We start from the raw sequence: 16,214 nt of genomic DNA, 5'->3' as shown, positions 1-16,214 counted from the left end.
GGGGATCTTAAATCTGGTTTAGTACTTCTCATTATATAGTCATGCGTGGCTTAATGATGGGGATATGTTCTGAGAAATGCATCATTAGGCAATTTAATCATTGTGCAAACATCACAGAGTGTATTTACACAAAGCTAGATGGTATAGCCTACTAGCCATTTCAGCTATATGGTATTAATCTTATGGGACCACTGTTGTATATGTGGTCCGTCGTTGACTGAAACGTTGTTATGTGGCGCATCACCATATATGAGGCTCAGGGAGTTAGAGTGATGTGTTTTCAAGTCAAAGCCACACTTAGATTTGCTATTGTGGCACCTGCTTCTTTGTTCCACTCTACGTTGGCCAGTTCACTGGTACTCTCAGTGGATGTGTATCCAGTTCCTCATGATGTGGGAAGATTTTATGCAAGGTATGGAGAGTGTAGGGAACATAAATTGAGTAATACCAGGTCCTGGCTTTTGGGTAAGTCCTAGTCTAAAGAAAAGCAAGCTGTGTAAGCAAATGTTAGACAGTGTGTGATGAGTTCACTGTCACCAGCAGTGTGCACAAGGAACTGAGAAACTCATGACCACTCCTCTTGAAAATTCACATTCCTTGATTTATTTAGCAAATTGAAAACTAAGAATTGGGTCTGTTTTTGATGGAGTCAGTATACTGATATTCAGTATAGGGGATGAAGCCTATACAAAATAGGAACTTGTGGAGTCGTGGGGGCCTGTTTGTCTCCAGCTGCTTTCATGTCATAAATGAGAAATAAGAAGCAATGAGTCTAAGAACAAAGGTCATTGCATGGTAGCTTGTCCAACCAAGAAGGGCAGAGCCTTATGAGCTGGAGCCTAAGCTTATTTTGTACCCTATACTTTTCCAGGGGGTTATTTGTCTTTCTTTTATGATTTCTGTCACTTTTGTTCTTAATTAAATATAATAATATTTATGTTATAGAAAATCTGGAAAATACAGACAAGTATAAATGAGAAAAATGCAATTCCTCAGTATTCCAAGGGTGATGGTCTTTCAAATGATTTCTTTTAAGGCCCACTGCCCTAAGGAAAATCACTGAGACATAATAACCTAGGGAAAAGAACAAGTGTGTTTTATGTTTAAGGGATGTTTTCCAGTTGTCTGTATTGAGAGGACAAAACTCAACCCTGCTAGCTTTTCCCTGCCATACAGAAAGGGAATTCATGATCGTGAAAGCAGACTGTGGTTGCCAGTCTCTCTCAACCTCATTATCTGTCTTCTCTGTGGATCTTGGAGTTGCTGAACACCCCAATCCCCTGAATCAGCTTCTCTGTGTGCAGCCTCTAATCTCAGTGGTAGGATGTCTCCAACCACGTTCCCCAGCTCTTCTCTTTCCCCAGCAGATGAGGAGAGGGTGATTGGCTTTGCCTCGGTGGACCTCTCGCCACTTCTCTCTGGCTTTCAGTTTGTCTGTGGCTGGTACAACATCACAGACTTCAGTGGAGAGTGCCAGGGGCAGATAAAAGTTGCTGTCTCCCCTTCGGAGAGTTTGATGCGCTTCAAAGAAGAGAGGCAAGCAAGACGTGGAGTGGAGACCCCAGGATCACTGGTATGTATCCTGATTCGCATCCTTAACCCATAAGAGTTCTACTTAGCAAAACCTATAAGAAGATCCTTTCCATGTGTTTGGTACCTTCCAGCTTACAGACCCATTATATATGTGTGTCTCATAACAACTTCATGACCTTTTGGGGATGATAAAAATGTTGTGGAATTATATAGTGGTGATGGATGTACAACTCTGAATATACTGAAAACCACTAATTGAACACTTTAAAGGGTGAATTTTATAATACATGAATTATGTGTCAGTTTTTAAATAAAATAAGATCAGTTTCATTATGGAATCTGAAACAATATTGGTTGAACTTTTTAAAAACTCTCTTACATTAAAATTATTGCTCTATCATAAAAAAAATTAAAAGAGAAAGGGAAGAGGGGAATTAACAATAAGAAGTATAGATAACACTTTCAGGGAGTTTAACTGTAAAGGAAAGGAAAATTTTTCCAGACTCTCCCAGATAGGGGAGCTCTGTCAAGGCAAAGACTCTGTTTTATTCATCTCTTTATCACGCACGCCTGGCCCAGGGTCTGGCAGAGTGGACGTCAGTAGATATTGAATGAATGAATGAACGAGAAAATAACAGAGTTAAACAGTCCATATATACGAAGGTCTTTTCTTCACATCAACCCTGGTAGTCATGAGATAAGAAATATCACAGCCAGATTATCCTCACATGTAAAGTAAATGTAAGATGATGTCCAGCCAGGAGTTCACAAACTAGCTGGAAGAACAAGAGCATAAATAGACATAAAGCAACTAAAAAGCAATCTGATAGTATAGTCTGTAAAATGGGGATAATAATAGTACTTATCTCATAAGATTGTGAAGTTTAAATGAGAAAATGCATGTAAATTGCTTATACAGCGTTCCATGCATAGAAAATACTCAGTAAATTATATTTATACACATACAGTAAATTTTGCAAACTTATTTATACTGCTTTGTTCCAAAAGGATTTGTGGCGACAGGTATACCATTTTTCTCATTGCTTCTGCAGATCCCAATGTACCGTCCCTTTTCCTTCCCTGCCTCTGATATGTATGCTGCATTCCCCAGCTGTGTTGCAAGACAGACTCTAGAACAACTTGCTCACACCTCGTCAAAGGAGCTTGATTTCTCCTCTCCTCGGAGGTGAGTGATTTCTTGATGATGGGAAGAAACAGAGTCAGAGAGTGAAAATGTATAAACGGGCTTGTCACTTCTCTTGCCTTTATTAGAGGAAGAAACTAGAGACAGGGAAAGAGCTTTGTTGACCTTCTGTCACAACCATTGGGAACCCCAGGATCCTATTAAAACAAACTTTTTGCTAGAACTTTTACTACTATCAAAAGGATGGCCTCAGTACACGGGACACTTTTCTCTTTTCCTCAGAGGCCTTTAACCTTTATCTCTAGAATCAGTCATCAGCTATGTGAGAAACTATCCTGATCTTTCCCCTCCCAAACCTGTATGCCAGGTTGTTTTGTAAACAGCAACTGGCCTATCTTTTTCACCAAGCCAACCATGGATATGCGTATGGGTATCAGGGCTAGAGCATATTCTATCCTGTCAAAGTCAGGGTATAGAAATAAGATTACTTCTTTCCACCCCACTCTCTTCCAGGCCCTGGTACCATTTGGCGTCCCCCTGCCTCCACCAGTCTTTCCCATGTCTTTCTCTCCACCTCAGGGAGAAGACAAGGGATCTTCCCCTACAGCAGTCACTCCTATAGCAGCAGTTGCTGAGTAGACCCTTTATTCCAAGAAAGACACTCTCTAATACTGCTTAGCCCCTCAAAGGCACATGTCAGTGCTATGTGGCTTTCTACCTTGCTCACCACATGAAGAGAGCCTCTGCTCTCCACATAAAGGGAGCCCATGTGTCTGTCAAATCCTAGATCCCAGGTTTAGGTAATTTCTCTAACGCCTGTTAGAGAAATAGGTGTTACTTTGACCATAGCTAATCATGAGACATATGGGTAGGATAAGGGTACTGGTACAAGGCTAGAAATACAGACCAATAGTGAGGCCACTATTTAGTAATTGTAAAAGCTACGAGTTTAGTGGTTTGCTTTTTGTCCATATAAGAATGTTCTTGTTCTCACTTCAAAAGAGCCATGTCAAAATGATATATTCTAATCCAGCCATCCGTCCAAGACTAGCCAAATTGCGATATATTCATACAATGGAATAGTACTCAAAAATAAAAAGAAAGGCAACGTTGATATATAACAAAATGAATCTCATAATTATGCTGAGAGAAGCTAGACAAAAAGGAATATATTGTATATGATTCCATTTATATAAAATTCTAGACAATACATATTAATCTATATTGACAGGAAGTAAATCAGTGGTTACACAGGGACAAGGCAGGATGAGTGGAGTAGGAAGGAGGGAAGAAATTACAGAGGACAGGAAGAAACTGTTAGAGGTGATGGATACATTCATTGCCTTGTTGTGGTAATGGTTTTCTTAAATGTACACATATGTCGAAACTCATCATTTTGTACACTTTAAATATGTGAAATTTATTATATACCAGTTATACCTCAGTAAAGCAGTAGTTCTCAAACATTTCTACTTCAAAACCCCTTTATGGGGCCAGCCCCATGGCCGAGTAGTTAAGTTAACACACTCCACTTCGGCGGCCCAGGATTTCGGCAGCCCAGGATTTCGCCAGTTTGAATCCTGGGCGTGGACCTGGCACTGCTCATCAAGCCATGCGGCGGCAGTGTCCCACATGCCACAACTAGAATATGCAACTATGTACTGGGGGCTTTGGGGAGAAGAAGAAAAAAAATTATTGATGACTCAAAGAAGTTTGTTTATGTAGGTTATATCTATCAGTTTTTACCATATAAGAAATTTAAATGAGAAACTCTTAAAACACAATACACAGAATCAATTGTATGTCTATACATCAGGAGTGGATAATCCAAAATCAAATTAAAAAAACAATAGTTTTATTTACAAAAGCATCAAAAAGAATAAAATACTTAAGAAAAAATTAACAAAAAAAGTACAAAACGTATTCTCTGAAAACTACGAAACATTATTGAAAGAAATTATTAGGTCTAAATAAATGGAAAAACCTCTCATGTTCACCAGTTGGAAGACTTAATATTGCTAAGATGGCAGTACTGTCCAAATTGATACACAGATTCAACACACTCTCCATCATAATCCCTGCTGGGCAAGCTAGTCCTAAAATTCCTATGGAAATTCAAGGGGCACAGAATAGGCAAAACAGTCTTGAAAAAGAAAAGCAAAGTTCCTGATTTCAAAACTTGCTGCAAAGCTACAGTAAACAACACAGTGTGGTACTGGTGTGGTACTGGTATAAGGATAGAAATAGAGATCAATGGAATAGAATTCACAGTTCAGAAATAGACACGTGTGCCAAGAATGCCAAGATGTCAAAGGTGCCAAAATGGTTTAATGAGGAAAAAATAGTCTTTCCAACTAATGGTACTGGAGCAACTGTATATCCACATGCAAAAGATTGAAGTTGGACCCCTTCCTCACACCATGTACAAACATTAACTCCAAATGGATCATATATCTAAACATGAGAGCTAAAACTGTAAAACTCTTAGAAGAAAAATAGGAGTAAATCTTCATGACCTTGGATTGGGCTGTGAATGCTTAGATATGACACCAAAAGTAGAAGCCACAAAAGAAAAAATAAATTGGATTCATTGAAATTAGAAACTTGCATCCTACAAACAATACCATCAAGAAAGTGAAAAGACAACCCATACAATGGGAGAAAAATTTGCAGATCGTAGATCTGATAAGAGACTTGTATCCAGAAGATATAAAGAATTCTTACAACTCAATAATAAAATGCAAATAACCCAGTTAAAAGTAGGTAAATGATATGAATAGACATATCTCCAAAGAAGATATACAGATAGCTAATAAGCACATGAAAAGATGCTTGACATCATTAGCCATCAGAGAAATATAAATGAAAGCCATAATGAGCTATCACTTCACACCTACTAGGATGACTATAATCAAAAAGACAAATATCACAAGTGTTGGGGAGGATGTAGAGAAACTGGAACCCTCAAACGTGGCTGGTGGGATTTCAGAATGGTGTGGCTGTTTGGGCAACAGTCTGGCAGTTCCTTAAAAGGTTAAACATAGAGAAATCATATGATCCAGTATGTCCACTCTTAGGTATATACCCAAGAGAAATCAAAATATAAGACCACAGAGGCCGGCCCGGTGGTGCAGCGGTTAAGTTCACACGTTCGGTTTTGGCAGCCTGGGTTTCGCCGGTTCGGATCCCAGGTGCGGACATGGCACTGCTTGGCACGCCATGCTGTAGTAGGCATCCCACATATAAAGTAGAGGAAGGTGGGCATGGATGTTAGCTCAGGCCAGACTTCCTCAGCGAAAAGAGGAGGATTGGCAGTAGTTAGCTCAGGGCTGATCTTCCTCAAAAAAAAAAAAAAAGACCACACAAAAACATGTACACAAATGTTTGTAGCAGCATTATTCCTAATAACTAGAAAATAGAAACAACCCAGTGTCCATCAACTGATGAGTAAACAAAATGTGATTTAGCTATACAATGGAAAATTGCTCAGCCGTGAGAAGGAATGAAGTACTGATATATGCTACAAGATGAATGAAGCCTGAAAATATTACACTAAATGGAAGAAGTCAACTGCAAAAGATCACATATTTTATTATTCCATTTATATGAAATATCTAAATTAGGCAAATCTATAGAGACAGAAAGTATATTAATGGTTGCCTTGGGCTGGGATGTTTGGGTAGGGGTTGTAGAGGGAGGAAGAGATGTGGAATGATTATTGATGGGTATAGGATTCTTCTTGGGGTGATAAAAATGTTCTAAAATTGGTTGTGGTGATGGTTGCTCAACTGTGAATATACTAAAAACCATTGAATTGTACACTTTAAATGGATGAATTGTATAGTATGTGAATTATATCTCAATGACGTTGTTATTTAAAAAGAAGATTATTGCTGGGGTCAAGCTCTCTTTTTTTTTTTAAGAATTTTTTTTTTTAAAGATTTTATTTTTCATTTTTCTCCCCAAAGCCCCCCGGTACATAGTTGTGTATTTTTAGTTGTGGGTCCTTCTAGTTGTGGCAGGTGGGATGCCACCTCAGCCTGGCTTGATGAGCGATGCCATGTCTGCAGCCAGGATCCAAACTGGATCCCACGGGGCCGGCCCCTGGGGTCAAGTTCTTGAATATCATCCTAAGGAATTTAAAATTTGCTCTATAGATTAAAGAGAGGAACCAAAGCTAGAAAGGAATGGTGGTGATTACATAGGTTAATATAGATTGAATGCTTAGAACAGTGGTTGGCACATAATAAGGACTCCATAGTGGCCAGCCCCACGGCTGAGTGGTTAAGTTTGCATGCTCTGCTTTGGCAGCCCAGGGTTTTGCCAGTTCGGTTCCTGGGCACCGACCTAGCACCACTCATCAAGCCATGCTGAGGTGGCGTCCCACATAGCAGAACTAGAAGGATCTATAACTAGAATATACAACTTTGTACTAGGGGGCTTTGGGGAGAAGAAGAAAAAGATTGGCAACAGATGTTAGCTCAGAGCCGATCTTTAAAGAAATAAAATTAAATAAATAAACAAGGACTCCATAAATATTGTTGTTCTTGTTATTCTTATTTCAGATCTGTGTTTTTAAGAATCACTCAGGCCATACTGTGGAGAATTTATTGGAGGGGAGTGGGTAACACTGAAGGCAAGGTTATTTGGGAGATAGCTGTAGTCCAAGCAAGAGTTAATGAAGCCGTAACTGTGGTAATGGGCGTGGATTTGCAATACCATTTCAGGAGGGCAATTTGTTTACTGTCACAGTAGTTTTCTCATTTGTTGGGAATTTATTTTGCCCCATTTGTTCCTGACAGAAGCAGTGCTGCCAGAAGCCAGGCATCACGCCATGAGGAGCACGTGCAGAACATCCGCCGATTTCATGAATCCCTGCAGCAGGGAGAGGCAGTCTTGCCAAGTGATGGCAAACTGAGCACCTCGCCCTTGTCCTCTCACAGTTCCATTCTGACTTCTCTCAGGTGAGGCCCTCCGCTGAGAAAAGGCACAGGAAACCATAGTGGAACGCGAGGTGAATGGGCAGTGGCAATCTGTGGTACTGCTTTTCCGTCAGCTGCAACCACTCTGGGAGGTTTAGTAGGGACTTGCATGCATGTTAGTGTCGAATTGGAGCCTGGAGCCTTGCAGGATTCCTCATAGGTGAATTTTTCTCAGCTTGGGGCCTTCCATTCCGTCAGGGGGCTGATCCACCTTTAAATACAGGAACTTTAGATTGTTCACCAAACTTAATAACAACCACTCTCACATCTGCACAGCCTCACTTCCATTTACAATTTACAAAACCTCATCCTGCCCGTCATCTTTATCTTCACAACCACTGACTTCTTCCAGACCAGCATCTGTCCTATTAATGCTTCCGTGTCCCTTTCTTAGTTTAGGCAGCATCTGAGCCAGAGAAGCACTGTGAGCATTAAAAGGGCCATTATAGATCATCTGGATCCGCCTCTGGATTATCTAGTAAGAAGTGTAGCACGGTGGAAAGGACTTGGCTTCAGAGTAAGAGAGACTTGACTTCCAGTCCTGGCTCTGCCACTCCCAGGGGAGGAGATAGCCATGTTGCCAGAGAATTATAATGATGTGTGATAAGTGCTGCAGGTTTCCTGGCCAAAGGTGAATGGAGGAGTAAGATTCTAGGTTGGTCATGGAAAGATGTAAAGAAATCACATTTGAACTGGTCTTTGAAGGAACAGGTAAACAAATGTGAAGAGCATTTTGTGCAGAAAAAACACGCTAAGGCCCAGGGGCATGAAAGAGCAAGTCAGCTTTGGGGAAATACCAGCAGTGCAGTTAGGATAAAGCTGAGCATAAGATGTAAGGAGCAGGGCGAGTTCTGTAGGAGTCAGATCTTGAAGGGCCTTGAATGTCAGGCTAAGAGTTTGGACTTTTAGAACAGTGATTCTCAAGTGGAAAGTGATGAGAAGAGGAGGAAGAGTGTGTGTCAAGTTTGAGGGAAAAGTACCTAAAAGATTTTATATTTGGTAAAAACCTATTATTTGTTTTAATAGAGCAAGCTCAAAAAAGAAAGATTGGCAAAATATTTTTGATTGGTGGGACATCGGTTAAAAAGGACTGAACAGTTGTGCTATAGACTATGGAAAACTGCTTAAACTTATATTACAAAGAAGTAACATGTTCAGATTCTCATTTTAGATTCTCAGCTGGAGACTGAGGGCTATTTAAGCTAAACCATCAATGGTGTGGCTGCATTTTATTGGGTAATTCACATAACCTATTTTAGAACCCCACAGAGAAAAGAGAAAGAGAAACTCTCCTTCACCCCAGAGCAGTTTCTCTTAACCTCAGCACTGCTGACATTTGGGTCAGATAGTTTGCTGTGGGGCCCTATCTGGTACATTGTAGGATATTTAACAGCATTCCTGGCCTCTATCCACTAGATAACAATAGCACCCCTCCCCCAGTTGTGACAACCAAAAATATCGCTACATGTTGCTGAATGTCCCCTTGGGGCCAAAATTGCCAAACTAAAACCACTGTCCTGTAGCAATCATTCCAAAAATTTGGTGTATATCAGAGTCACATGAAGGGCTTGTCAAAACAGTGATTGTGGGACCCACCCATACAGTTCGTGATTCAGTGGGCCTGGGATAGGGCCTAAGAATTTGCATTTCTAACAAATTCTCAGATGGCGCTGATGCTGCTAGTTCTAGAACCAGGTTTTGAGAAGCACTGCCATAGACAAGTTCTCTACCAAATGGAGATGAAAAAAGATATATCAGTTTTGCATTCCTTCCATGGGTTCATAGACCCCTAAAACAGTGTTTCATCTGAGTCACAGCAATCCTATGAGGTCTGCAGGACAAGTATTAATAAACTTTATTCACAGATGAGAAAATTGTAACTTGGTGTTATTAGTAGGTTTTACACCCAGAACCTCTGACAAGGCCAGTTGGATTTGCATATTTTCTAAAGCTTCACCAAGTTTACATTAGTTTGCATGTTCCTGTGACAGGTATTTCTTTGTGTGCCATACACCCAGATATAGACACTTAAAGTAAATCCACTGTAATTTGATAGAGTCGTGGCTTCTAGTAACAGAATAAAGATCAGCCTTGTCCTCTCATTTAATTTGGATTTGACTCTAAGACTTGCAGACTGTTCCTAATAAAAGGATAGAAAGACTTTGGGTTTACTTCACAGATATTTAGTGTCTGTGTTGTGCCACTTGTACTGGGGAGGAGTATACTGGAGAAATAGAGAAGTTTGAGATATTATCTTCTATTACCAGATGCTCATGGCCTACTTAGGGAAACTAAACTAACACATAATGAGAAAACTAAGGGAAAATCTAAGACAGAAGGTTGATGGAGATGCCAAAAGCAAAGGCATTTAAGGGAGAGGTGGCCCAATGATTTGGGGTGATGGACTTTGAAAAGGAGAAATGTGAGCACCTTAAAAGTTGAATGGAATAGGGATAAAGCAGGGGGAGTGGCTTGAATTCAGGTTCCAGCATTCAGGGGTGTGAGGCAGGAATGAGGAATGAACCCAGTTGGGAGAGGGCTTATCCCTTATCATGGAACAAGCACAAGACTTGGAGTCCCAAATTCTGAGTAGCTGCATACTACTACTCACCCTGGGCAAGTCACCTAAGTTTTCTGATCCTCACATTCCTTATTTGTAAAACAGGAATTATTGATCTCATCTGATTGGTTAAGAATTAAACAAGATAATATATTTCAAAGCATAAAACATAAAATCCTGTGCAAATGAAAGTGGTAGTGTTTGGTGTGATTTCTCATTGGAGAATGGTAAGAATGAACGTGGCCCCATTAAAGATTTTTGAACAGAAGATCATTTAAAAGTCATTTATTCCTGTCTGTTTATCCATTGAACATTCATTCATTCATTTATTTTGTGCCAAGCCCTATGCTAGGTGCAGTGGATATAAAGGAATCAGCACAGAGTTCATAGTGCTTCAGGGAAACACGTGTGAAACAAACAAGTGATGTGATTGAAGAGCACAGAAAGAACTGGGAGGCCCAGAGGAGAGGCCCTTAACCCAGTTTAGTGGCAGAGAAGGCTTGCTAAAAGAGGTCACTTGCTTGAAGGATGAAGAATGGTTATGAGGTAGCAAAGGTCAGTGTTACCCCAGAGTAAGGCCTTATTCTATCAGAGCAAGAGAATGTGAGGACTGGAATGATGGTAAAGAATGGCTCCCTACAAGAAGGTGGAATTTTTCTTTTTCTTTTGTTTTTGTTTTTTTTTTTGGTGAGGAATATTGGCCCTGAGCTAACATCTGTTGTCATCTTCCTCTTTTTACTTGAGGAAGATTTGCCCTGAGCTAACATCTGTGGCAATCTTTCTCTATTTTGTATGTGGGATACTGCCACAGCATGGCTTGATGAGCAGTGTGTAGGTCTGCACCTGGAATCTGAACCCACAAACCCCAGGCCGCCAAAGCGGAGCACATGAACTTAACCACTACACCACCAGGCCAGCCCCTAAGAAGGTGGAATTTCTACTGGACATCAGAACAGAAATTGGATTAACCAGACAGGAGAGGGAGAAAGTAGTCCCCAGCTGTGAGGTTGTAGTCAGAGAGGTGAAGGATGAATTGGTGGATTGGAGAGAGAGGGCTCTAGTATTAATAAATCAAGTGAGAGGTATTAAGGTCCTAGCACAAGTAGTAGAATGTCAGGGGAACATAAAAGATGCTTGTAATTCCAGTGAATGACCCTTTTGTCCTTTCTCCCCTTTTTTTAGGAGGAATCTGAATGAGCTTGATCAGATCCAGCTATACTTCAGCCAGAAGCTCACCAAGCCTTTACTTCCCCTCAGTCCTCAGACTCGTGCTGTGTTGCAGTGCCAGGAGAGCCATAGGGACCATCTCAGGCCAGGAGCCAGCAGCCTGGACCCTGAAAGCCAGTGCCTCCTGGAGAAATCCAATAACCTGGTATTGCAAGTCAGCTCTTTAATTACAGGTATGCCTCAGGGCCCCTCTTGTTGAGGAGTTATGGTCACTGGGTACCTATGCAAAAGCGTTTGAATGTCTGCCCTCAGACAAGCCCCTGTGACCAATAGAGACCAATAGCTTTTGCCATCTCACTTTTTTATTTACCGTCTTCCTTTTGCAATGAGAGACGTAGTAGCGTGGCACAGGAACATGTGCAATGAAAAGAGCATTGGACTGAGAGGCAGGAGACCTGGCTCAGGTCTTTGGTGGGATTCTGGCATGGACTTACTGTTTGACTCAGTTTACCCTTTCCCTTCTTGAGGTTTCCCCAGCCAAAAGGGGAGGTGGGGGATGGATTAGATGAGTTCTTCAGTAGCAGTTTTTGAACTTGTGCCACTCTGTTTTCAGAAATATCAACTTCAGACATATTTAAAATTCTATTTCTCAGAGCCCAGAAGTCTGCTTTTTTTTTTGAGGAAGATTAGCCCTTAGCTAACATCTGCTGCCAATCCTCCTCTTTTTGCCTTTTTGCTGAGGAATACTGGCCCTGAGCTAACATCCGTGCCCATCCTCCTCTACTTTATATGTGGGACGCCTACCACAGCATGGCTTTTTGCCAAGCGGTGCCATGTCCACACCCTGGATCCGAACCGGCGAACCCTGGGCCACCAAAGCAAAATGTGCGAACTTAACTGCTGCACCACCGGGCCGGCCCCCGGAAGTCTGCATTTTTTCAAGCAACGCACATGATTCAGGATGTTGGTGGTCCATAGTCCACCTTCTGAAAAACCCCTTAAAGCAGTGATCCTCACTTTGGCTACATGTTGGAATTACTAAGGGAGCTTTTAGAAATCCAGGTGCCCAGGCTGCACTGGAGGTCAGTTGCATCAGGATCCCTGAGAGTGGGATTCAGGCATCAGAACTCCCCAGGTAACTCCACGGTGCAGCCCAGACAGAGACTGCTTGAGAACAAGTATTTCCCATACTTGCCTGAACATAAGGATCACCTGGGGTACTTGTTTTGAAATATAGATTCTTGGGTCATGCTCCATCCTACAGAATCAGAATCCAGAATTAGGGCCTGGAAACATATATCAGGCACACTTTGGGGAATATTGAGAAATCAATTAGATCAGCACCTTTAGCCCTCACCTGGTGTCATTTTTGCTCAAGCAAAATGTGTAGATTTTACACAGGGATGAATAAGTTCAATAAAGCCACCATGGTTGGTATTAGGTACAAACCTTCCTACCCTCTTTTCCCAGATATCTAAGCTGTTGGTTTCCAGGGTCCCAGAGGTGTGTTCTGTATTTGGCTTCCACTTGCCTGGAAATATTCAGTCAGCTCCTGGTTGAGCACCAACTATGGCAGGCACTGTTGTGTTACTAGTTCCAGGAGGATACAGCAGTAGACAAGACAGGCATTGTCTCTGCTTTCATCAAGCATACATTCCATAGTCAGCCAAAGAAACTGCCGCCCAGAAAGAAAGAATAAGAGCAAAACAGAGGGAGGCTTGTTTGGGGTAGAGGTGAGGGCAAATAGGGAATCCCTTTAGAGGGGTATATTAGAAGAGAAGAGAGGAGAGAACTGAAGGATTGAAGTGGAGAGCCTTGAAGCCAAACTTGGGAGTTTAATCTCTATCCTCGAAGAAATGGGGAGTTCTAAGCAGGGGGATGACTGGAGGAGAACTGATTTTCACAAGGAGAGGATGAATTTTGAAAGAGAGGTGATTGGATCAGGGAAACCAGTTTAAACAAACGAACTCCCCCTGCCTCCATCGTGTCTCAGTACACCTTTTTTTTTTTGAGGAAGATAAGCCCTGAGCTAACATCTGCCACCAACCCTCCTGTTTTTGTTTTGTTTTGTTTTGTTTTGTTTTTGCTGAGCAAGACTGGCCTGAGCTAACATCCATGCTCGTCTTCCTCTACTTTATATGTGGGATGCCTGCCACAGCATGGCTTGCCAAGTAGTGCATAGGTCCACCCCAGGATCCAAACCCGCGAACCCTGGGCCACTGAAGCAGAACTTGCAAACTTAACTGCTGTGCCACCAGGCCAGCCCCTCAGTACACTTTTGAAGAAGTCCTTAGACAAGTAGATATGAGTGAAGCTTGCGAGTGAGTTTCTGAGTAGGGGTTTCATTTATGCCACATCTGTATGCCAGGTCCTTTGCTGGGCCCTGAAAATGCAACAGGAATCAGACATATGGTCTCTGCCTTTGAGAAGCTCACAATCTGATGGGAGAGACATACAGACAGAAGATTACACAATAGTGTGTTCTTAAGTGCTTCCTTATAGAACAAAGCCATATAGCTATCCCATCCAACTGGTGCATCTGGGAAGGCTTCCTGGAGGAGATGCAGTAGAGCAGGGCCTTGAAGGATGGGCTGATATGTAAAAAGCAGGAAGACTGTTCCAAGACAGAAAGAGTAGTTCAGGCCAAAGGATCATGACCAATTAATTCTGTTTCCTAGTTCCTGTTTTTATTGTCAGGTAGGGATGTTCCATTTTCATGTATCTACTCCCATTTGAGACCTAAAATTTATTCATGTATTAAACTCAGCCAGCACCTCCTGTAGGCTCAGCACTCCATTAGGTGCTTTGAGGGAGTTGTGACCCATACACCACAGGAGTCAAGTTTGCTTTCCAATTCCTTTCTCCTCTCGAATAATCATACAAACAAGTCATTTATTAGGCCTATTTATTAATTTATTTCCCCCATTTCATCCCCAAAACAACCTGAGGTGACTAGTAGCTTCCATTTATTAAGTGTTTATAGATGTGCTTCACAATGTTTGCCCATTTATCTCGTGTATTCTTTACCATGCCCCTGTGAAAAGGGTGGTGTTAATCACATTTTAAACATAAACAGGCTCAGAGAAAACTGTTTGCTTGTGACCACAAAGTGGCCAAGTGATGGTAGAGATTTGAACCCGATGACTGGCACCAAAGCCTCTGCTCGTTCCAACACTCTTCCCCTGCCTTATCATTTGGGTGATAGATATTTCCTTGCTTTTATTTTCTAAGTAAAATAGATAGTTCTAATAACTGTCATCAAACAGGTAAATAAGTGGCTTCTCATTTTGGTTTTTAATATAGGTATTTACTGAAGTAAATGGAAGCATGAACATACCCACCAGGACTCCCAGCACCCAAGAGTTCCTGAGCATGAGCAGATAGTCTCTGAAAGCACTCCCACAGATGTAACCACAACTATACATAGATTAGATTTTGGTCCTCTGATGTTAGAATAAAGTGCTAGAAATTGTACTGCCTTGAATATAGTTTCACTGACTCTTGGGGGGATTAACTATCTTTAACGTTTGTTCAAAGTCTGATTGTAAGAATACATCTGAAGCTAGAGGCTAATGTGGGAAAGTTGAGTGGTCTCTGGCCCTACCTTGTAGTAAGAGTGATATCTGTTGCTGTTCAGATCTGCAGACTATCACCAGGAATTCTCAAGCATCTTTGAGTTCTCACCAAGCCAGAAGTAGAAGCAGAGAGGTCAGCACCCTACCAGATGCTCAGGACACAGTGGCCACGCAGGAACGAAGCACAACTCCAGACCAGCCATTGGCAGGAGCTCCAGATGAGGGCAGAAACTCCCTGCCTCCCCCTGCTCTTGAAGACACTTCCAGTGGAGGAGGAATGCTCCGTGAGTCCCTGGGGCACACAATACCCATTACAAGGATGCAGAGCAGTGAGGACACTGAGGCAGGCCCAGCCTACAGTGATGAGGACTATGAAGAAGACATCATTGAGCCCAGGACTCTCAATGACATCACCACTGTGACAGACAAAACTAGCCCTTGGTCCAGTTTCATGTCAGACACAAGTGAGATCATCAGCCTTCAGCCTGGTGAGGTGCAGAAGGAAGGCCCCTCTTGTCCTTCTTCAGAACCTTTCCCCAGAGAGGAGCTCAAGGGCAGAAGTAGCCCTCTGTCCAGCCCAGAAAGGACTGTCAGTCCCCACCTGCTTAGGCAGGGTTCTCCTAGCCAAAGTCTTGTTCTTTGTGAGGATAAATCCCCTAGGGCCAGGGTTGGAGAGCCTGCCTCAGCAGACCCTCAGCTCATCTCATCCATGACACTCTCAGGAGCCAAACAGAGCAATACCTTTGTTGATTGGAGCTCACCAAGGGTAGATCAGGACCAGGAACCCAAGCCAGAGGCCCAGGCTGGGAATGAAGCTGCCTCCAGTGAGCTAAGTGACTCTGCTGATAGCTTCGAGAAATTCCCTCTACATCTAGCCTCCCAGAGCAGAAGAGAAAATAAGGGACCACCCATCAAACGCCCTGACAACAAGCAGAAGCAGGCGACATCTGGATCAGAGATGTCCACAAGGCAGAGCCTCCTGTATCCTTTGGTGTTTCTCACTAGTAGCCCCTTAAGCCATCACTAGGCATTTTGGATGCTAGTGCTTAGGCCAGCCTAGTGTAAGTGTGAGCGTGAGCGGTGGCCACCCTCGTGGAATGTGCTGCGGGGCACGGGAAGAGCCTGTTCCTTCAGAAGACTCGGCTCGCGCACACGGACAAGGTGCTGCAGTTCTACCACGAACGCCAGCCCTCTGAGGCCTAATGCTTTGAACTGGGTTGAGGTGTTGGTAGCACATTCATTAGCCTAGCATG

General features: G+C 42.4%; 1 protein-coding gene across 5 annotated transcripts in view; it reads left to right on the top strand.

Moving 5' to 3' along the window:
* The window catches only part of C2CD3 (C2 domain containing 3 centriole elongation regulator), a 134,780-nt gene that overhangs the window by 98,578 nt on the left and 19,988 nt on the right, over positions 1–16,214 (top strand). For 3 of the 5 annotated variants that reach the window (XM_046685207.1, XM_046685205.1, XM_046685208.1), the window contains 5 exons: positions 1,365–1,573; positions 2,586–2,719; positions 7,480–7,641; positions 11,402–11,619; positions 15,024–15,942. In XM_046685207.1, coding sequence (XP_046541163.1) covers positions 1,365–1,573; positions 2,586–2,719; positions 7,480–7,641; positions 11,402–11,619; positions 15,024–15,942 — 1,642 coding nt within the window. Of the gene's footprint in view, positions 1–1,364; positions 1,574–2,585; positions 2,720–7,479; positions 7,642–11,401; positions 11,620–14,689; positions 14,992–15,023; positions 15,943–16,214 lie in introns of those variants that run through there. The other 2 variants (XM_046685206.1, XM_046685209.1) reach the window with 2 other exon arrangements.

The sequence above is a fragment of the Equus quagga genome, chromosome 14, assembly GCF_021613505.1.
Source record: "Equus quagga isolate Etosha38 chromosome 14, UCLA_HA_Equagga_1.0, whole genome shotgun sequence".
NCBI lineage: Eukaryota > Metazoa > Chordata > Mammalia > Perissodactyla > Equidae > Equus > Equus quagga.
This window is presented reverse-complemented; position numbering and strand designations above follow the sequence as displayed.